The 22,665-nt window shown below is 39.8% G+C and overlaps 1 protein-coding gene across 1 annotated transcript; it reads left to right on the forward strand.

Moving 5' to 3' along the window:
- Positions 1 to 1,752: 1,752 nt before the first annotated feature.
- On the forward strand, positions 1,753 to 22,665 carry dna2 (DNA replication helicase/nuclease 2). The gene is made up of 22 exons (XM_041267574.1): positions 1,753 to 1,972; positions 2,066 to 2,113; positions 3,398 to 4,548; positions 5,125 to 5,298; positions 5,596 to 5,779; positions 6,293 to 6,441; positions 6,876 to 7,007; positions 7,453 to 7,678; positions 7,877 to 7,994; positions 9,450 to 9,609; positions 10,414 to 10,605; positions 11,517 to 11,747; positions 13,664 to 13,780; positions 14,402 to 14,511; positions 14,764 to 14,873; positions 15,182 to 15,406; positions 16,153 to 16,346; positions 17,198 to 17,287; positions 17,984 to 18,182; positions 19,515 to 19,604; positions 20,111 to 20,290; positions 22,187 to 22,665. The coding sequence occupies exons 1-22, from the start codon at positions 1,943 to 1,945 to the stop codon at positions 22,343 to 22,345; spliced, it is 4,269 nt and encodes a 1,422-aa protein (XP_041123508.1). The 5' UTR covers positions 1,753 to 1,942; the 3' UTR covers positions 22,346 to 22,665.

Genomic DNA, 22,665 nt, shown 5'->3' on the forward strand with positions numbered 1-22,665 from the left:
ACATAGGAGATAATATAGCATTTAAAATACTTCATTCAATTCTGTTCCCTGAATTGCAGAATATAATGTTCTCTGCATTTACATTACTAACAGTCCCTTTGAAATCAGTGCCAAAAAATACCCTGACACCAAAATATGTACCCAGCCTAATACCTTATTCCTATCCCAGTACATTACTAATAGCATTGGTATTTTATGGCAGTCTTGAATGGCTGCAGTGCCAGCTGGAGTTGCCCTTTGTATCCCCAGTTTGATTGGTGTTAATCACTCTGGAATAACCCAGGTGGATTAAGTCTGGGGCAAGTCTCTACAGACATGTTTGAAATTTACAGCTCTCACACCGATCCTCGCAAATAATTTGCATCCCACAGGACGCACTTTGCACAATCGTGTACTGTTCCCCTTGATGGGTGTGACTCTGTTACAAGACTGTTTTTAAACATTCTCTTAGATTAAAAAGTGTTTAGAAAAATGTGAATAATCTTCTATCTCTATTTTTACAAGCAACTGTAAACCACAGTCCTAAATATTTTAAGACTAGAGCTCTTTACGTCTGTTATCTACCGCTATTTCTACAATCAATTGTAAACCACAATTCCAATATAGAAATTGGAAAACACACTTTCAAAATGTTTGTCTTCCAGAATATAACGTTACTTTAGTTTAACTCCTATTTATATTGTGTTTCAAAAGGTATTTTGGTCACAAATGTTCACAGAAGGTAACACAATAAAAGCAGAATTGCCCTGAAGGTAACAAAAGAGGTTAAGGCCATTAATGGTGATTTAAGCTCTTTCATTATTAACATTGTCTCAAATATGATGTATTGCATTTATTGCATTGCATTCACCACCTGGGACCTCCACTGTTTGCTATCCCAATGATTAATTACTGCTGTGGAAATAAAACTAACAACTAAATACAGCTGCGAAGCATACACGTTAGTTCTGTCTGCTTATATGGAAAATACATATCCTGGCTGTATTTGTTCTGACATGAATGAATGTTTGTCCAGTTTACACTTTGTAAGGTTCATTCTTAGGGATCACATTCAGCCTGGACGACGTGGTAACCCATTCCGTGTTTCAAGTGGTTAGTTAGTGCAATGCTTAGATCTAAAAAGTTAATTTTAAATTGTGTTGAGACTCTTGAAGGGGATACAGTGGAGGTAGTCACATGCATGTATGTGAGTCACACTTCCGACATTGCTCTACGTATTTAAAGAACCGCTTACCCACTTGTCATTATATAGCATACATGCTAGAGATTACCAGATCCTGGGGACAAAGGGAGCTGTCTGTCTACTTGTTTTTAATAAAATAAAGCGGCAGCCTACTAAATATTGTAATACACTATTGTAACTTAATTTCGTGTTCTTAGTGACACCTATCGGTCTATGGTATAAATTGTCCAAAATATATGCCTGTAAATTACATTTAGAAAAATTAAGAAACGGATTACGTGTATGTTACTGCCTCGTATTAGCAATATTTAACTGACTACAAAAAAATTGTACATACTAAATCAATAGTAACGCCGGACAACTGTCTGTATCAAAGATGTTCCAGTAAAAACATTTCACTTTTTTCACTCAGTTTCCATTCCTGTTACGTTTTCCTCTGGCTTGCAGACCATTTCAGAGGAAGTTCCGCCTACTCTACCAGTGCAACCTGGTTTTCTATTGGTTAGTTTTCTTTCTCAAATCGTATTATCGGTTTTTTGTAGTTAGGTATTACTGGCGGGAACCTTTTAGATTACGTTCAGAAATTTTTGTCAGCTAGTGTGTTGTGCTGTATTTTGATCACAGAACGTAACTTTTTTTTTTTTTTTAATTTACGAATTTATAGGTAATCAGATTGTGTAACGTTAACAGTAATATAATAAATAAGGATTAAGAAATCTAGAAGCCTTAGCTTCATAAGCAGTCGGGGATCGGTTTAAAATGTTGAAACAAAACAAGCTGAAAAAAAAGGTATGGATTTTCTTTTTTATATAGAAACTAATATATATATATGTGTGTGTGTGTGTGTGTTTTTTATGATGACATCTTATTGTTGTTTTCTAGTCGGACCTGGGCAAAAACTACCCAAGCATTTCCTCGTTTTTCGGAAAGGTAAGACTGATCTGTTGTGTGACAGTTGTAATACACTGTGATTAACAAGTTTAGTCACAAAACGAATTAAAATAATTACTGTAAGTAAAAGTACCGTACACATAAAGACAAATATTACTACTCATATCAATAAATGTACTGTACTGTTCTTTAAAAAAGGGTAAATGTTTGTCTAATGGAATTTGTTTGTTTGTTTCTATTCGTTTTAAACTGGCTTTAAAAAAAAAAAAATTCAATACAACAGTATTTTTCAGTTTGAAAATAAAATAGTAAAATTGATTTATAAGTAAAATCGCAAGGAGTCTCCACACGTGGCATTGATCTGAGCTAATTTACTGGTCAGTTAGGGTTCGTGTGCACGCTTCTTGAAATTCTAAATACAGCAAACCGAAAGGAGTTCCGTAAATATCCGAGTCTAGTTAATGGCTGAGTGCATATAGATACATTTACACTTTTACACTCCTGCACATGGGAAATGTGGATGTGTACAAAAACATACTATCACATGTATGGTGTTGTACATATCTAGAGAACTGAATGTCCAACTGTGGTACAGGGACGTTTTTAAGTTTAATAAAACACCTGAGCTTGTTGCCTACACAGGGTGGCTAATCATAATGGCAGTAAAACCAGGAATGGATCAAACTGGAATAAAGTCTTATTCCATCCCTGCAGCCTGTCAATACATATTTCACAATTAGTATATGTACACATGGACAAACACATACTGGGTGTTTCATTTCTCCTGAGCAGGCCAGAGCGCTACTGAGCACATTTCATTGTTTCTTGAGATCTGTTAATCTAGTTGCAATAAAATTTGATGTGAACCATTTAGTGCACGTTTGTGATGGTGTCAGAATCTAGATCACCTTTCATTCAGTAGGATTGCTGGTCTTCGATTGGTTGGATAATAAAGGCTTTAAAACCAGTTTGATTACATTTTAAATAGATATTTGTACAAGTTTTTTCACACACACACTCATCCCTGTGTTTCACTTCAATGGGCCACATAATCAAACACATGTCATTGCAAAGCAACAATCTGTTACTCGGAGGCTACAAAGTTATGGTAATACATATTAGGTAAAGTAATTTTTTGTAACTTTTTTGTTCTTTTACTTTAGCAGGAATAATGTCAAGGGTGCTAGGTAATGCTATGGGCTGCTTCACTAGCCTTTCATACTGCCTGTGGTAAATCTGGCCCATTCAGTATTAATGCACTAGAATAATGCTGCTTTTTTTTAATGTATGAAACTGCTTAGTTTTTTTTTTTTTTCATTGCAGAAACCTGGGGCCTTTTTGAAAGGGGATGGAGTTGAAAATGTGACCCCTGTTAGCTTTGGAACCAACATGGATGTAAAAAGCATGGTTTATAGTCTTCTAGGTAGCAGCGATGAAGAAAAAATTATTACAGCTCTCCCCCAGTCGCCGGTTTTAACAGACGATCTGTTTTTAGTTCCTGAAACACCAGACAGCCAAATCAAACCCTCGAATTTTGAAAAGCAAGGGGATGTATCCCCACTATCACGAAACCAGCATTGCAGGGACTTCAAATTGAAGAAGAATGTCTCTGGTAGAGGAGCTCTGTTTACAAACAGTACAGCTCAGAGTCACTTGCGCTTGTCCAAAGTGCTGAATCTGGACAGCGTCAATAAATTAAAGCCTCAGAAAAGGACTGTCTGCAGCCCTGAAGAAGTACAGAAAACCAAACGGCAAAAAATAACCCATGTTAAGAAACCTTTCGGTACCAGTCACCCAGCAAATGAATCCTCCGATAACTTTCTGGGTGAGTGTTTGAAGATAATAAGCTGTTCTCCACCAGAAGTGAAAAGCCCTGCGAATAGGTCAGCGCTTGCTAAAGCAAATAACAAAACTGGTCGGCTTAATCTGCAGAGTACAGAGTTTTTAAGAGCTGAGAAAACTGATGGTTCCCCTTCTAAAACTCACGTGGGTAAAGAAAATGCACCTTTAAAGCAAATTTCATCCCACTTGTTTTCCAAAAACCTCATTAAGAACACAAACTCTTCTCGCAATAATACCTGTCCAGGCAGCTGCAGTGCAAGTAATGAGGAGGAAACAGTTTTCACTCAAATTGCTGAACAGAAAGATTGCATTCGCTTGAACTTCTGTGACAAACGATCTGAAAGCAAAACCCAAGCCCACCTTCCAGCTTCCAGCTGCACGACCACCTTAAAGTCGGTGGATAAACGAGATGCCGTTGCTGGGAGATTCCTTGCAGTCCCAGATTGGGAGGCTGGGAAAGCAGCAGGTGTTCCGCTCGATGTGCTGGATGAAAAGCCTTGTCCGAAGGGGAGTGTTGATTCGGAATCAGCTGCCCCTGCAGAGGACGACCCAGGGTATGTGGAGGCATGCTGGTTTGATGATGTCATGGAGCAGAGGGATCCAGAACCTGAGGAGAAGTCGTCTGATCTGAAGTAAGACAAACATTTTGTAGTTGGTAGCTGCACACTTTATTCAGTATAAACTCTTTCATGAAGGGGAGCTGCCCCTAGCCTGCTGTCTAATACCCCATCGGGGAATCCTTAAATTAAACCAATACAAACTTCACCTACCTTTTTCTTTATATGGTCTCCTTTTCCAAATATTTTGAAGTGTTGACACTGCATTATGATCTGCAAAAAGGCCATTAACACTCCTTGGGTCATCCTCCGAGTATTGGCAGGAAGCCTGGTCAAGTGCATTGTAGACTCTGTAGTTTCATAACAGGAGCTTATATGCCAGTGCTGGCACACAACTATCATTGAAGCCGACTGCCATAGAGTGTTTCGGATAACATGCAAAAATATATCTGGGATAAGTGATACACATTTGTCAACTGCTTAATGTTAGTTTATGGATTTTCTAAACATTTATTACTAGTGAACTAAGAAGCATTTACACGTTTTAAAGTGGCAACCTTACTCATGAGGATAGCCGTAATAAGACACTCAATCCCTTCCATATAGATATAGACAGATCAAAGATACTAAATTCTAATTGATCCCTTTCAGGAAGAAGAAAGCAATCCCTGATTATGCTGTTCTGAGTCGAGGTCTGCACAACAGATACTGGGTTGTGTCTGTGAAGGAGGTGCCGGGCCTGAAGGGGTACCCTGAGAAACACTTGAGCATCACAGCCTCCCAGTGCGCAGAACACACCGAGCTCTGCATCCTCCAGGATGACTGGTAAAGAGCACTGAATAACAGAAACCATAACACTAACATGACATTAATGTGTGTCTCTTTACTGCACCTTTCAGTTGCTTTTCATATTACTATGAGTGTATTTTCAACATGGAGTGCGTACAAAATACACTGAACTTTGTTCTAGGTAGCCACGGAATGCTTACATTCTGCAGAGAGCTAAACTATGGAAGAATGTAGGGAACAGTGTCTCATATTTTTAGCCTACAATGTGGGACGCATTAAGTCAGCTATATCTGAAAGGATCAGGTACTAAACTCTGTGTCTTTCCTCGTCAAGGGAGTCGGCTCCAGTGAAACAAGGTGACATCATTCACCTGGAGGGGGAGTGCAACTCTGATACCTGGGTGCTGCACAGGGATGCTGGGTATCTGGTTTTAACTCCAGACCTGCTCATCTCTGGAACCAGCATCGCTAACAGCATACGCTGCATGAGACGAGCGGTGCTGAGTGAACGGTTCAAGGTGCGAATATGAGTTAGGGCCCAGTTTTTTGCAAAAGTGCAGCATTTGACTTCTATTGAGTAGCAGTTGAAGCCAGTGTATTTTGCAGCTGCACTGCTCACTTTATTGTTCAGTGGTCCTTTTTACACTTTGAAAAGTTAAGTACTGCAATAGCAGGCTTTTCCTCCATTACAGTCCAATTCTAGTGTATTTATGGTGCATTGAGTTCCTCATACTGATTAAGTGTCCCATTCAGGTTTCTATTATTAAGTAAACTTTTTAGTCACCTAAGCTTTTTTCTGTAGTGATATTTTTTGTTTATGTAAGAACTTCCTGGTAATCGTTATTTTTCCCAAAATTTATATTATATATAAATATTCTATTTGAACTCGTAAAATGAATATTCTTTAAAGCAACATACAACTCACTACTTACTGTTGCCTCCAGTATACTATATATTATAACCAGTTCCTAATGTTATGCAGTTTAGCACAGCAATAATCTATGGTGCGCTAAAATACTGACCTCTTTCAGGCCTTTGACAAAGGCATGAAGCAGATGCTGGTTGGCACCATTGTTCACGAAATCTTCCAGAAGGCAGCTGTTTCCTACGGGTTTGCAGATGATAGACTGCAGGAGTTAACTTCCAAAACTCTTCTTGGGCCCAAGTACCTTGGAGAAATGTAAGTGAAACTTGCTTATACAAATAATGGCATGTAAAATTATTATTATTTTTTTTTTAAACTGAACTGGCTGCAGTACACTTATTTCCAACAACGTAAGGTTTCTTTTCTAATGAAACTACACTGCCAATCAAATTGCCAATCAAAGAGCAACTTTCTTAGTGGGATTTACCAAGCACACTAGCACAGGATTGGCTTTAGTCCTCCAGTATCCCACAGTCCTTCACTATTTCAACCCAGATATCAAAAGTGACAATCACCTAGGAAACGCATGTCTTCTGCATGCGAGCAACACTTTGTTTCTGTACTGTGGAATGGAGTACAGTAATATTCTTACTAAAAGCTTAAATTCTTAAACATTTTCATTCTAGCATGTTTTAATCACTGGAACTGCTGTTTAACCTAATTGTGCATTTACAATGTCTTTCATTCAGGTACAGCCTAAAGCTAACTCAAGTGGATGTGAGACAGGAAATAGAGGAGTACTTGCCTTCGCTCTCAAGCTGGGCGAGGCATTACTTTCACACGTCCCCTGAGGCTGGCAAGAGACAACTGCAGCTTCAGCTGTAAGGATCGCTCTGTTAATAACCTTGAGGCGAAGTAGGTTCAGTTCCCTCAATCTTTCAGCTCTAGTTAGTCTGGTTGTTCTTCGGGGGGCTTATCTCCTGAACATCAGTGTGCTTTTTGCAATCCGCAGACCAGAACTGAATTCAGTATTCTGAAGCCCAGCCTCCCTGTACTCTGTACTTTTATCTAAGCATGTTAGCCTTTTTCAGACATCACATTTTTCCATAGGAAAGATGCACCAGGGAAAAAAACTATTCTCTAACAGCTTCATATAATATGTTTCGCCATAACCACAATAATGTGAATTTTTGATGAAATGCAAGACCTTTGAAATGATGGCAGGACTTGCTATGTAAGATGTATAGGAATTGTTTTGTTAGCACCAAATACATTAATGGAATCTTTTTGCTGCACATTGATGGATTTTAATTCGTCTTCCTTCAGCCCAAGCGATGGAAAACTGAGCCAACAGGATGCGGCCAGCACTGTCACAGTCACGGAGTTCCTGGATATCGAAGAGAACATTTGGTCCCCTCGGTTCGGCTTGAAGGGGAAGGTGGACCTCACAGCTGGTGTGAAAATCCACCGCAGATCGAGAAACCGTCAGCTTGTTATGCCCCTGGAGCTTAAAACCGGCAAAGAATCAAACTCCATTGAGCATCGTAGCCAGGTACTGTGCCATTCACATCCAGACATCAAACTCCATCGAGCACCATAGCCAGGTACTGTACAGTTTCACATCCAGACATCAAACATAAGAAAGTTTACAAAGGAGAGGGTGCCTGGTTCCAGTGTGCCTCCTTTGTGTTGACTGCATTAAACCCCAGGATGTAAAACATTTTGTTTTGGTTTGTAACTCTTGTTGCAGGTTATTTTGTACACACTCATGAGCCAAGAACGCAGGACAGACCCCGAAGCTGGATTCCTGGTATATCTCAAGACTGGCAACATGTACCCTGTCCCGGGCACCCACATGGATAGAAGAGGTGGGAAACCCTTCATGTTTCATGAGACAGTATTTGCACTTTATTACAAATCGCCATTTAGGATCTGTCAAAATTCCAGTACAGTACATATTCTGTGTATAGAACTTGGTTCTAAATGGAAATGCTTTTTATGTTTAATACTTTGTGTACAATCTTCATTTTTGGGACTTAGATACCTGTGTGGTGTACAGGTTGTGTTGTACAGTCAGGGGAGCGCAGGTTTGCGTCCTAGCTGTGAGAAATGGCTGGTCTTCGCATAGGCTGTGGTGCTTCCTTAGGTTAGGGAGACAAAACCGTTGTGGACTGTTTCTCCTTGTCACGCTACAGTGGATCTTGCTGGCCATGCACATAGTGAGTTCAGGCAGACACCTACAGGGCTGGTCTTCCAGAGACCGGTAGCTCGTTGACATCTGCTTTCGAGTTCCTGGGCGTGAAAGAGGAAGCTGGCATGGTCGTGGGATCGGAGGACATCTACTGGACCTTCCGTTCATTTAGCGCATCCACAAACTGCCAGAAGTAGTTTTCTTATATGATCTGCATACATTGATACCTCATGCCTTTCCAGCAGCTTTATAGAAAGAAAAGGCAGATACAGTTTTCACACCAGGAGCATGTCTTTAATGAATGCTACTATTGTAAAATAAACATGCAAACAAATAATACAAAATAAATGCATTCCTACCTGTGCCGAAGTCTGGTTTTAGAGATTGCACGCAGTCTCAAATGCAACAGAAAAAATAATACCCTATTAAAGTGTAAACAACATTTAAAATACTATTGGAGTAATATTTACAGAGTGAAGCATTTGTTTTGTTCGTTGCTTACCTTTTGTGCTTGATTTTAACTGAAAGTAGATGACTGATATTTGTGGAAGGAGGGTGGTCAGATGTTTTTAAAACATTCTTGGCTAGCAACAGCAGGTGCAGCATTGCTAGTGTTTTCACTAGAATCTTGCCATGATGTTTCATCTGTTAATGCCCTCACAAGTGCTGCAAAAAGTATTATTATTATTATTGTTATTGTTATTAATAACCTTATCTGCCAGTTTGCGAGAAAATAAATCGGCAGTTGAATGCTGCGCCATTGCATCAGGTGGAAATACAAAAAGCAATCTTGCAATTGACGCTTGTCCAGCGGGTTATGTTCATGTGGACTCAGAGCTTATTCTAGGCTCTATGTGAACGTGACGTACGTTTTTACAGAGGGAAATCAGCGAATCTGTGGTAAGACAGATGTGCTTATGTTAGCGCTTTGCAAGAATGCTCTCAATTATATGTTTATCTTGATGTTGGAGTCTCCATTTTGAGGTTGATATTTATGATAACTTGCGAAAGTTAGTAAATTGACTGACTGCTATTGTCAGTTGTTGTAAAAAATGTGCACATTTTAGCCCTCGGGAACGCTGATGAACGGTCTATGCAAACGTAATTGTACGTGTATTTGGTTTTTCAACAGAGCTGCTGAAGTTAAGGAATACAATGGCCTACTACCTTACCAACACTGTAGAGCATGACGAGAAGCAGGCACCACGCCCGGCACCACTGCCTCCTGTTATAAATGACAGACAGGCCTGCAAGTTCTGCTCTCAGATACGAAACTGTGCACTTTACAGCAGGTGAGGAATGAACTTCCAATTTATCCAGAACTTCCAACACCCAGAAAGACAATGTTAAGTTTTTTTTAAGTTCCAGTTTAAGCATGCTTGAATGCTTCCATGCTACATGGTGCCATTCATAATTCTTGTAACATTGTTTTTTCAATTATTTTCAGTTCTACTTGTTTTTTGAGTTTTTATTGAACAACCCCGTGGTAGCCAAATGGTGGATCGTAGAGTGTCTCTGTCATATCCCTTTGCATTTCATCCTCGAAATACCCTCTAGTTTTCCCGATGATCCGACTTGTGCAAATTATGAATCGTCTCTTTACAGTATATAAAATGTATTTTTTCAATAAATTGTTCAGTTTATTGAAGATACTGACATTTTCAAAGTCAAATACTTTATTGTCATGACAAATTGAACAAGTATTACCAAAGATGCAAGTATTTAGAGAACACAAAATAACAGGAATGAATTAAACAAAGATAGGTGTTGGGTTCATTACTGCGTGTCTGTGACCCCCCCCCTGGTTGCAGGACGTTTCAAACTCTGCAGCTGTTACTGCCCCCTCTCTGCTCTCCCCAGAAAGAAATGCCAGTTAATGACAGCCGTCCAAGAGTTTGGGTTGTGTTGGGAATTCAAAAAATGATGCTGTTTTTATTTTTTATACCAGTGCCATTTGACCGAAAACTCCTGTCTGCTTATATTTTAACATTGGCATCAGGTAGAAATATTCCTAATTCCAGTATGTTTAAAAACCACATGGGACACAAACCTTTCCACCTCAAAGCTGTAATAACCGTGCGTGTATTTGTTTTCAGTGCTGTAGAAAGAGAGAGAGGGCAGCTTCCCCCCGAAGACATGCAGTCTTTTCTGAATCAGGAGAGTCAACACCTCAAGGAGACACACTTCCAGTACTTCAGCCACTGGTACCTGCTGTGTGCGCTGGAGAGTCAGACCATGGAGCGCAAAGGGGGCCGCAAGAATATATGGCTGCGTTCAGCTGAGGAGAGGCAAGCCTTCATTTTGATGATCTTTATTTGATATAACAGCTGTCCTAGTTGGTGCATCTAGTAAGTGACTCTGAATGCAGTTACAATGATGCTGGAGAGGTTCCACAAACTAATACTACTAATATAGCAGATGTCTGTCTGTTTTTACACGTATGTGAAATATGTCACACTGGAACTGTGGTAATAATATTATTTGCCACAAGTTATTGAAAGTGTCTGAATCTGGGCTTATGGAGGAAGCTGGCTGGCTCTCTGTCCTTCTGGCTGTATATGCTATGTGAGAACATAAGAAAACATTTGAATGCGAGGAGGCCATTCAGCCTATCTGTGCTTGTCAGGTTCCTCGTAGCTGATTGACCTCAAAACTTTGTCAAGTTGGGTCTTAAAGGATCCAAGTGATTCCTCATCAACATGACTAGGTGACCCATTCCATACCTTCACAACTCCTACCAGTACAACAGACACAAATATGTAACAACATAAGAGAATTTACAAACAACAGGAGACCATTTAGCGCATCTAAGCTGAGGCTAGTAGCTAAAGGATCCAAGTGATTTTGCCTCCACTAGGTGGCCCATTCTATACCCTCAACACTGTGAAGAAGAGTCTCTTACCCTCTGTCCCAAGTATCTCCACTTATTTTTTAAGTGTCTTCTGGTCCTGGTTTCTGTATTGTGCTTGAAGTATTGGTTAGGATTAATTTGATCAACTCCTTTTAAGATTTTAAAGGCTTCAACCAACCCCCCCCCCCTTATTTCTTCATTGTTCTAGTCTAAATAGATTCTTAATATTGTCATTATTCTGGATTGAAATCATGTCTTTAAATGTTGCTTACTTTTTCTCCCCTGCCCAGAGTGTGTACACATTTCTCTCAGGTCAGGATATGACCCCTTTTTGCGTTTTATTTGCAGAGAGAAGAACGGTGGGTGTGTTGCAGGTGTTGTCCGGACAGGCCACGTCCAAGCTGTTTCAGACACCCAGTACCTGCATAATTTTCAGAGCAGAAGTGGCGTGATTTCCGAGAGCTCTCTGGCGGTGGGTGATCGAATCGTGGTGAGCGACCAGCAGAAGAAGCTGATTGCCTTGTCTGCGGGGTACATCACTGACGTGAGCCGGGCCATGATAAGCTGCACACTAGACCGGTATGATTTCTACACATCAGGCTTTCTGGAAATTAAAGCCTGTTAGTTATTGAAATATATATAAAAATGAATGAACATCTGATGTACACATTGCTTGTAACCAAATCCCGCGACGATTGCCCCGTGTAACACCCCTGACAACTCAAGCAATCATACCTAGTCAGCACGCTGACTAGCATTTTGATGTTGAAAAAGTATATAAGAACATAAAGTTTACAAACGAGAGGAGACCATTCGGCCTATCCTGCTTGTTTGGTTGTTAGTAGCGTATTGATCCCAGAATCTCATCAAGCAGCTTCTTGAAGGATCTCAGGGTAATAAGGATCTCATATTACTGGGGAGTTTGTTCCAGACCCTCAATTCTGTGTGTAAAAAAAAAAGTGCCTCCTATTTTCTGTTTTGAATGCCCCTTTGTCTAATCTCCGTTAGTGACCCCTGGTCCTTGTCAGTACCTTTTAGAATTCTGAATGCTTGAATAAGATTGCTGTGTAGTCATCTTTGTTCAAGACTGAATAGATTCAGTTCTTTAAGCCTGTCTGCTAACCCAGAATAATTCTTGTCGCTCTTCTTTGCAGTCTTTCTAGCGCAGCAATATCCTTTTAGTAGCGAGGTGACCAGAACTGAACACAGTATTCTAGGTGAAGTCTTCCTAATGCATTGTACAGTTTTAACATTACTTCTCTTGATTTAAATACAACACTTTTCACTATATATCTGAGCATCTTGTTTCTCTTTTTTATAGCTTCCCCACATTGTCTAGATGAAGACATTACTGAGTCAACATAAACTCCGAGGTCTTTTTCATAGATTCCTTCTTTAATTTCAGTATCTCCCATATAATATTTATAATGTACATTTTTATTGGCTGTATGCAATACCTAACACTTTTCTCTATTAAATGTCATTTGCCATGTGTCTGCCCAGTTCTGAATCTTGTCTAGATCATTTTGAATGACCTTTGCTGCTGCAACAGTGTTTGCCATTATTTTTGTGTTATCTGCACATTTAACAAGTTTGCTTACTATACTAGAATCTAAATCATTAATGTAGATTAGGAATAGCAGAGGACCTAGTACTGATCCCTGTGGTACTCCACTGGTTACCTCACTCCATTTTGAGGTTTACCTTTAATCAGTACTTTCTGTTTTCTACATGTAACCACTCCCTAACCCATGTACATGCATTTCCTTGGTGTGAGATAACCTGAGATACTGTACCTATATTGAGTACAGTGTACTTTGTACAAATCACAGTCCATAGGTTAATTATGGGCAACTTGAAAATTTTTTGGACTTCCTGAAGAGCAAGTACCATTACCAAAATTTTGCGAGCCCTGATCATGTAGTCAAAGAAACTACAAATTGATATCACAAGACTGTCAGAAGACATAATAGTAGTATAGTATTTCACGTTGGATTTTGAAATGTCACATTTTTCAATTTGTCAGTTTTTCGTTTATGGAATGCTACATAGCGGTATGCAATTCAATATGTTAACGTAACATTATTCAGCAGGTTTCGTTCGACTTTATGAAGCAAAATTAGTTAATTCTATTTTGGCCATAGCTGTAGGTATGTATGTATGTCATCCATTTTCTTTCTTCATGAGTGCTCATTGAATTGGGATGAAACCTGTAGACAATTTTATCCACAAATGTTTGTCTTCTCATAATTATCATTTCCTAGTTCCCTGTGAATGAATAAACCTGTGTTTTTGAAACTTAAGCCGAGGGAACACAAAGCCACTTTTTCAGGAAAGGTGACTTAAAACCTGGTTCCAGAAGGCCGGGAGACCTATTCTGAGGCAACTTTGTTTTATCAAACCAAGTCTCCCCTGGTGTGTGGCATGCAGTGGCCTGAAACCTAGTCTCCTGAAACCAAGTTCCAAGCCACGAAGTTGAACCTCTCTTTTTCCAGAAATCTTTCGAAGCACCCCTTGGACACTGTGTTCAGACTGGACCAGGACGAGGGGATTGGAGGCATGGACACACATCTGGGAAACTTGTCCAAGCTCATGGAGAACTCCTCTTCCAGGTGGGTGCTTTTATATTAAGGGATAACCGAGATTTAAAAGCCTCTCATATTGGGCTGTCTGCTTTTTTTAATGTAGATGGATCACTGGACAAGATCAGAAAATACAGGGAAGCACTAAAGAAATGTTTCAGGCGTTTATTACCTTACTTCCATCTCCTTTGGCGGTCCGCACAAGGATGCAGGCTTCCAGTATACCAGCCTTTCAAAACTTATTCAAGTTGTGATGTGCCCAACCAGCAATCCTAATTCAGTAAGAATGTGTGTAAGGGCCTTCACTAAATGAACAATCCTCTGAAAAAGCTTTTAAACAGGGCACTGTTATTTTTACACAGTTACAATTATGCATAGTTTACAATGTACTTTGTGTAAATAGTACTTAATGTTTTGCTTAATAATGTACTCGGTTGTATCAGAAAAGAGTTAGTTAGGGATAGGGTTAGGGTTATATAGTGCAAAACTATTTACATGTTAAGTACATTGTAACTGCATAATAGCATTAAAATTGTAAGTACATATGTAAAGTATTTACTAGGTGAATGCACAGTAATTAGAGAAACTTAATGTAAAGTGATACCCAACTTGTATATGTTCCAATATTAATTGTTGTTTCTTTGTTTTCAGTGGGAAGCTTAGAGAACTGATTGTAGAATTCCGACCCCCTCAGTTCATTCAGCATCTGAGCAGTGTATTGCCTCGCGAAGCCAAGGACACTGTGGCCAACATCTTAAAGGGTATGCCATTTCCACCACCAGCACGTCTGTCTTCCTATATACAGTGTCACATATGATAGGCATTCTCTGCAATATTATACAACATGTCAATTATAATGTCCTCTGTTACAACCAAGTTTAATAATTATGCCTGTGATATCTGACTTATGGAAGAGCCTGTCGAATATCAGGTTTTGCTTTATAGAAGCTTTGCTGTTCTTCTTAATGATGATATCTGCTGTTCTTTAGAAATGATTCTGTTGTGTCTTTTAGGACTGAATAAACCGCAGAAGCAGGCTATGAAACGAGTGCTGCTTTCCAAAGATTATACTCTTATAGTGGGAATGCCTGGGACTGGGAAAACAACTACCATATGTACTTTGGTAAGAGAATACCAGGAGAGTATTACTATTGAAGAGTACGAAAGGCAGCTATTAGAGGTGATGTACTTAAACCTGATGCAATGTGTCGCAATCTGCTTGTCAACATCTGCATCCTGGTGAATTGCGTTGTGTGACGTGTAATAAAGTCAAATCAGACCATCATTAAATGCCCTCTTGGAAAGCAATGCTGTGAAGCAATGTCGTGCTGAATGAATCTTGAAAGTAGCACTGAAAAGCAATGCCTTGAGTGAATCTTGAAAGCAGTGCTGTGAGGCAATGTCGTGCTGAATGAATCTTTATTTCCTCAGGTGAGAATTCTCCACGCCTGTGGTTTCAGTGTGCTCGTTACCAGCTACACTCACTCAGCCGTTGACAACATCCTTCTCAAGCTGTGCAAGTTTCAAATTGGTTTTCTGCGTCTGGGGCGACTTCAGAAGGTCCACCCTGACATCCGGAGCTTCACGGACGAGGAGATGTGCCGACGGAGATGTGTTCAAACCCTGCCACAACTAGAAGAGCTGTATAACAGTGAGGTGAGTCTGAGGCTGTGCGTGTGAGAACCCTCGTCCGGCTCAAACAGTACGTCTCTTTGATGCAAAGACAGGCAGTTATGAACGTCCTGAAAAAAAATATTTTGCACTTTTGTCATGTCTGGCAATAGGAATATAGCGGACACTTCTACACGCAGTGTCTTATTTTTATCTGTATCTTGTGAACCACTACAAATGTGGTGAAAACTGATATAGATATTCTTTGGTTGCAACGGTTAGTGAAGGCTGCTGGTTGCATAGATTACTATACTGCCTGGTAGCACCAGAAGAGGACAGAACACCTGTTTAGTCTTTTTAATCAAACTCACAAGTCATGTGTTACAGGCTGTCTGAAGGGAATTTGGGTTATTCTACATGCTGTACTGACAAGTGTTAGAATAAATCCTTGAAAGGGCATGTTACTGGCAAACCTTGTTGGGTACACCTGGTTGGGGAGATATGGATCCCACAAACCATTAGTTAAAGTTAAAGCTTTGCAATATATATAGCTGCATATATATATATATATATATATAGCTATACTAGATCTATATATATATATCGATATATATATCTATATAGATATATATATATATTATATATATATAGATATAGATATATATATACACAGTATATTTTGCCACATTTCAAGCAGACTAGTCACAATTGCATTGTAAGCTTAGGACTGTCTTAGACTCCTTATGCATCATTTATGGAGGTCATACGTATCTGTTTCCCATGCTTTGCAGCTTGTGGTGGCGACCACCTGTATGGGTGTGAAGCACCCCATCTTCAGCCGGCGACGCTTCGACTTCTGCATCGTGGACGAAGCCTCTCAGATCAGCCAGCCCATCTGTCTGGGCCCCCTCTTCTTCGCTGACCGTTTTGTGCTGGTTGGGGACCATCAGCAGCTGCCGCCGATCGTCCAAAACACAGAAGCCAGGTGAGGCACATAGATCACTGCCTGGAATGGAAACAAAATGAACAGCTTTTATTCTGTATACCTGAGCAGTGACCACGTATCAACTTCAGTGTGGAAGTAATCGTAGCTAGCAAAATATATATGCCTTGAATGTGCAGGTTTAAAGAAACGCAGGTTATAACAAACTGTTCTCATTTTAAAATGTTTATATCAGGTAATACTTTTGAAAAAAGAAAGTTATCATTTTCTATCCTAGGATGTCTATTACATTTGCACTTTTCTGGGTCATTTTACCTCAGCAGTGTCTTCTGGGTCGAAGCCTGTTACTGGCTGAAAGCATGTCAGTCAACGGGAAGCAGCTGGTTGTTGCTTTTTTTTTTTTTTTTTTAACAGTTAAAAAGCCATTGAAGGGGTAGGAACAGTGTCATTCTCCAAGTGCAACACTAACGACAGCATTGCTTGGAAACAGATTTATTTAACAAAGCGTAGTCCTGTGTTTTAACATAACTAAAACGTGTATCTTTCAAACTTGGCATTGTCTGGATCGCAGCAATATATTTTTCAACACGTTCCTGGTAGTTTAGATATTTTTTTATTCACCCATCATGGGTAAATAAAATAGGGAATTCATGTTTTTTCTTCCTACAAGAAGTATGTTTTTCTTCTAAACAAAAATGTAAGAGTCTGCAATATGTTTAAAGATGTAACGGTGAGATAGCAGCACGGGACACAGCAAAGTTAACAATTCATTTCTTGTAATTGGTTTCAGGGTGTTCTGTAACCCTTAATGAAAAACAGGAACAGCACTGTAATGGAGGGCTTCTTCCTTATGGCTTTTCCGCTATTAACTTCCGTTTTGCTTCTGATACCAGGGCTCTTGGCATGGATGAAAGTTTGTTTAAACGTCTGGAGCGCAACAGTGATGCGGTGGTCCAGCTGAACGTGCAATACAGAATGAACAGGTGCTCTTATTTCCTTTTTTTATGCATATGAATATGAAATGAATGGAATGTGAGCTAGGCAGAAAATGTCACTAAGCCAGTTTCCAGAAATACACTTGGCTTGCCAAGTCTGTTGGAACTTACAGGACTTACCCAACCAGTAATAAGTCTCGCCCAAGTCTGTTGCCAGCAGCATGTTTTCCATGTGCCTGATTTGCTTAGATCACAGATGTAAGTTTAGTAAGAGCTCAAGGTTTTAACAGGACTGGGTGCAGAGCAAGGGGGTTATTTAAAGTGTATTGGATTTTATGTTAGACACTTGTTATTAATGTCAGATACTACGTTTACATGCACTGCTAGCTGGTGGGTGATAACCCAGTTCAGGTCAATTGTGAAAAGTTTGTTATTCTCAATTTAACTGTAGCTGACATTGGTACACATTACATAATTCAACACAGGTGTTAATCTATCTGCAAGAGGCACAGGACTCAGTGGAGTGGAAGAGAGGATGAAGTTCACCCACAGACTGTTAGGGGCAAAACCATGTTTAAATAATAAACTGAATGATTCGCACATTTCTTCATATTTTGCACATATGTGCAGTTTAATTCTCTTTCTGTAAAGGACAGCAGTCTGAATGGTAACTAATATTGTTCATAATGTGTTCAGTAATTTCCCATAAGCCTAATGGGTTTCCCCCCCCTCGCTTTCTTTCAGCAAAATAATGTCTCTGAGTAATAAGCTGGTGTATGAAGGCAGGCTGGAGTGTGGCTCTGAGAGAACAGCCTCCGGTGTGGTCCAGCTGCCTAGGAGAAGCTCTCTGGAGCTGGAGTTAACTGCAGGCTGTGCTGAAAGCTCCTGGTTAAGAGAAACTCTGGAGCCAAACCACCCTGTCTGCTTCCTGAATACAGTAGAGGTAAGAGAGCACAGTGAGCCTTCTGTGATGCGATGACTAATAAAAACATTAACAGACCCAGGAAAGCAGCTGAGCAGAGTAAGATGCAGCACTGTAGTAGTTGCAAAGTACATTTGTGATTTAGATTTTCACATGGTGGAGACAGACCCTTTTTGAGATGTTGTCTTCATATGTGGTACACAGCTTCATTCGGTGATGCTCTGTCAAGTTCCATTATGGGTGTGCAAATTGATCTGTTTCACTGTCACCTAAGGCCATACAAATAGCACACAGCACACGTTTTGAAAGTGTCTTCACGTTTGGTGCAGAACTGTATTCTGTATTTTATCTTAATCAAGTTTCACAAAGATCAAATGTAAATTCCATTTAAAAATCTAACGCTACAGTCAGTGGGACACAGCAAAGGTAATGTAAAGTGTTTCCTGTAAACATGGCAGGGTGTTCTGTAACATTCATATTAAAACGGTTGTATTTGTAGCATTATTTTTTCATTCCAGCAAGTGGAAAATAGGAAGATGACCCCCTGAACACATCACTGCATAGCAAAACTGTCAAAATTTAAATTGTTAGCCCTTAATCTGATACACATATATACTGAGTCCTTGATCCTAAAAACATAATATTTCAGCAAAATGTTTAATTAAATGAGATACTGCGATACAGTAATATGCTCCCCAGCAGAGGGCATCTCTTCGATACTGCTATCTTCAGTTGTTTACTATATTAAGTTATGTTTCCCAAGAATACAGGTAACCCGTCTGTAGTATGCTTAAATTCACCCAATATTTTTAAAGGGTTCTTTTGTTATATTCTTAAAATAAAGATATGTTTAAAACAACATTTCGGGGAAGACGCACCACGCAGGACACAAGTGCCCAAAAGTATTTATACACTGTTTTTTAAACACTTTTTCTGTTACATTGGGGGGGGGGGGTGTACTTTTGGTGTGTTTTACATTTAAAAACTAATATATATTAGAACGAAATGAGACCACTTGGCCCATCTAAGCTCATCCTTGTTCTAGCAGCCGATTGATCTCAGAATGTGGTCAAGTCTTAAAGGATCCCAGAGATTCTGCCTCAACTACGTGGCTGGATAACGCGACACCCTCACCACTCTGTGTGAAGAAGCATCTCCTTCCTCTGCCCTAGGCCTCTTCATTTCCAGCTGTCTCTTCTGGTTGTGGTTTACTGTGCTTGATGTAAAGACTTCAGTCATGCCCCCCCACCCCACCCCCCCCAGTATTTCTTTGTTCTAGTCTGCATACATTGAGTTTTATGTAGAAGTTTGTGATCTTGTATTTATTTCTTTTCATCAAACATGCTATTGTAGGTTCCTGCTCCGGAGACAGCAGAACAAGGTGGAATAAGCAATGTTACAGAGGCGGCATTGGTGCGCTGCATAGTAACCATGCTGCTAAAGGTATGTAATGGTACAGTGATCTTGAAACAATTTCAATTTTTTTTTCCTTTTGTGATGGTAGTAACATTTTGCAGGAATGCTTGCAAGGTTCCTGTTTGCAGCGCATACTCGTACAGGAACACCATTCTAAAGCGTCAGTGTTAATTCAGTGGTGTCAATATTGAATAACCTTTTAGATTTACTTTTTACATTCATATTTCATTCACAGTACAGGTAGCAGAGAGTAGTCAACTAGTCGAGTAGAAAAGACAAACTGGACTAATCTCGTGATTACAGAAGTGCAGTTATTTGCAGTCCTATTAAGAAATTTTTTTTTTTTGAAATAATGTGCTCAAAGAGCAAAGGGTTAGGGTTCACAAATCGAGCACCAGACAGTATTGAAACTCGAAGACTTTCCTCTAGTTCTACCTTGTGTACTGCAGCAGCCTCCAGGTGAAATGTTTGACTGCTTGTTGTGAGTTTGTTACTGTCCGTACTATAAACCTGGGTCTTGATTTGTTTTTCAGGCTGGATGCAAAGCGTCCAGTATTGGGGTAATCGCTCCGTACAGGCAGCAGGTGCGGACGATCTCTGCCTGGCTGGCAGGCCCTGGGTTCAGTGCAGTGGAGGTGAACACTGTTGACAAGTACCAGGGCCGAGACAAGAGCGTCATCATTGTGTCTTTTGTGAGGAGCAGTGATGGGAATGTAAGTTTTTGCACAAGACAGCTTTGTCCAAAAGCCCAATCCTTTTTATGTGCACTGTGTATTTAGTTTTTTCTCCTTACTGATTTTTCCAGTTCAAACATACAGTACCAGTCAAAAGTTTGAGTACACTTGCTGGAAACTAGGTTTTTTCATAATTGACAATGTTCTACGTCGTATATGTTTCTTTAAATACTTGAAAATGAACACACATGTTATAATATACAAAACATAAGGAGTATCAAAGCAATGTTCAAGAAAATTGAAAATTGTCTCTAAATCTTGGATTCCTCAAAATAGCCACCCTTTGCCTTAATAACAGCCTCACAAACACGAGGCATTCGGTTAACAAGTTTCAGCAGGAAATCACCCAACATGTCTTCCCAGCTCTTCTGCAGCAGTTCCCAGAGATGTAGGGCACTTGTGGGTAGCTTTGCTTTGACTCCTCTGTCCAGTTCGTCCCATACAAGTTCTATGGGATTGAGGTCTGGAGACTGGGAAGGCCAGGTCATTACATTGAGTTGTCCTTCACTTTCCTTCTTCACCAGATAGTTCTTGCACAACTTTGAGGTGTGTTTCGGGTCATTATCTTGCTGAAGAATGAAGGACTGCCTAACAAGCCATAATCCTGATGGAATGGCATGCCTCTGAAGTATGCTATGATAGACATGCTGGTTGAGCTTGGCCATGGACTTGGTAAAGATCACCAACTATGTCACCAGCAAAGCAACCCCAGACCATGACACTGCCTCCTCCATGCTTGACAGTGGGAACCACACATGCAAAACTCATGCGCTCACCCTCTCTGCGTCTTACAAATACTCGGCGGTTGGACCCAAATATTTCAAACCTCCAGTTTCTGTGTTTTTTGGCCCAGGCAAGTCTCTTCCTCTTATTCTGCACTCTTAACAATGGTTTCTTGGCAGCAATTCTTCCAGTTAGGCCAGCTTCACTCAATCTCCTCTAAACAGTTGATGTTGAAACATCTGTACTTCTAGTAGCATTTAGCTGAGCTTGCATTTCAGGGGCAGTTAATCTCCGGTTTCGCAGACTTGTGACTTGAGTGAACTTGTTCTTTGATTCTGAGGTCACCCTTGACCTGCCTGACCTTGTTCGGTCCTCATGAGTGCCAGTTTCTTCAAATCATTTGATGGTCTTGTCCACAGCAGTTACAGACACTTGCAAAGTTCTTGCGATTTTTCTTAAAGATTGACCTTCATTTGCTTAACTGAGCGTATTTTGCCGTTTTCTGATCCCTTACATTCAGTAATGACAAACTTGTGCCTATGCTACCTATATTTATAGTAATCATGGACCCTCACCTGTTAACAATAATTGGTGACAAAAGGTTAATTAGGTAACATGCTAGTTAACTCAGAGAACATCTAACAAAAACACTTAGGCCAGTGTTCTAACACTGTGTATTACACATTTCAGACTTAACTGATTTGGGCTTCAGACTAAGATCCCCTTGCTTTGGGTGACCATTTCATTGAAATTGACAAGAGTTACATTTTCATTTAAAAATTAATTTTTGAATGCAATTCACTTATGATTATCACCTTATATAAGTACACTTATCATATAATGAAATATTAAGTGTTTATAGACAAGTTTGTACAGTTAAAAGCATAGATAATCATGAACAACCTGGTTTCAAGCAGGTGTATTCAAACTTTTGACTGGTACTGTAAGTATATACCATAACCAGCTTTACTAGATTGAGCCTTTAGAAAGGTAACGAATAGCACGTTACCTTAATTTTTGCTATATTGCTTGCAATTCATGGTCATGGAACATTGTACATAAAAAAAGACATTTAGATATTTACAAAGCAGAATAAACACCCTCCATGTGGTATGTGTTTTGTAACTTTGAGTTTTCTTATTGTTTATACAGCTTGGAGAACTTCTGAAAGACTGGCGTCGTCTCAATGTGGCGATCACAAGAGCGAAGCATAAGCTAATCATGCTGGGGTGTGTTCCAGTGCTGCTCCGCTATACACCCCTGGAGAGACTACTGCGTCACATGGAAAACGAACACATGATATCCTTTTAGTTTTAAAAATTATTTCTAGAAATTGACAAAAGGCTGTTCTGTATTTCTTGTCTTCAGTAGGTTTTACAGTAATGTTAGGCACAAGGTCAGTACTTATGCTGGGTGTTTGCTATGCAAATCCCAATACTAAACCATCCTTTGTGGTCTTTTTTTGGTTTACAGCTGCATATGATAACATTTCAAGAGTTTTCTTTTTGTCATTTTGGTGTTCTTACAGGTGTGCATGTTTGATTCAGTGGTGCTAAATTCTAGCATCAGGGTACCTTCTATAGCAGCAGCAACATTCAATTTTGGCGCCAGTAGACATGTTTGTTTATTAT

This window comes from Polyodon spathula, chromosome 13 (genome assembly GCF_017654505.1).
Source record: "Polyodon spathula isolate WHYD16114869_AA chromosome 13, ASM1765450v1, whole genome shotgun sequence".
In the NCBI taxonomy this organism is placed as follows: Eukaryota; Metazoa; Chordata; class Actinopteri; order Acipenseriformes; family Polyodontidae; genus Polyodon; species Polyodon spathula.

Excerpts from the sequence above, each read along its gene's own strand:
- dna2 (XM_041267574.1), top strand. The coding sequence starts at position 1,943 with ATGTTGAAACAAAACAAGCTGAAAAAAAAG. Across the intron at positions 11,748-13,663 it reads ATAAGCTGCACACTAGACCG|AAATCTTTCGAAGCACCCCT; the intron begins GTATGATTTCTA and ends CTCTTTTTCCAG. Across the intron at positions 16,347-17,197 it reads GTCCAAAACACAGAAGCCAG|GGCTCTTGGCATGGATGAAA; the intron begins GTGAGGCACATA and ends TTCTGATACCAG.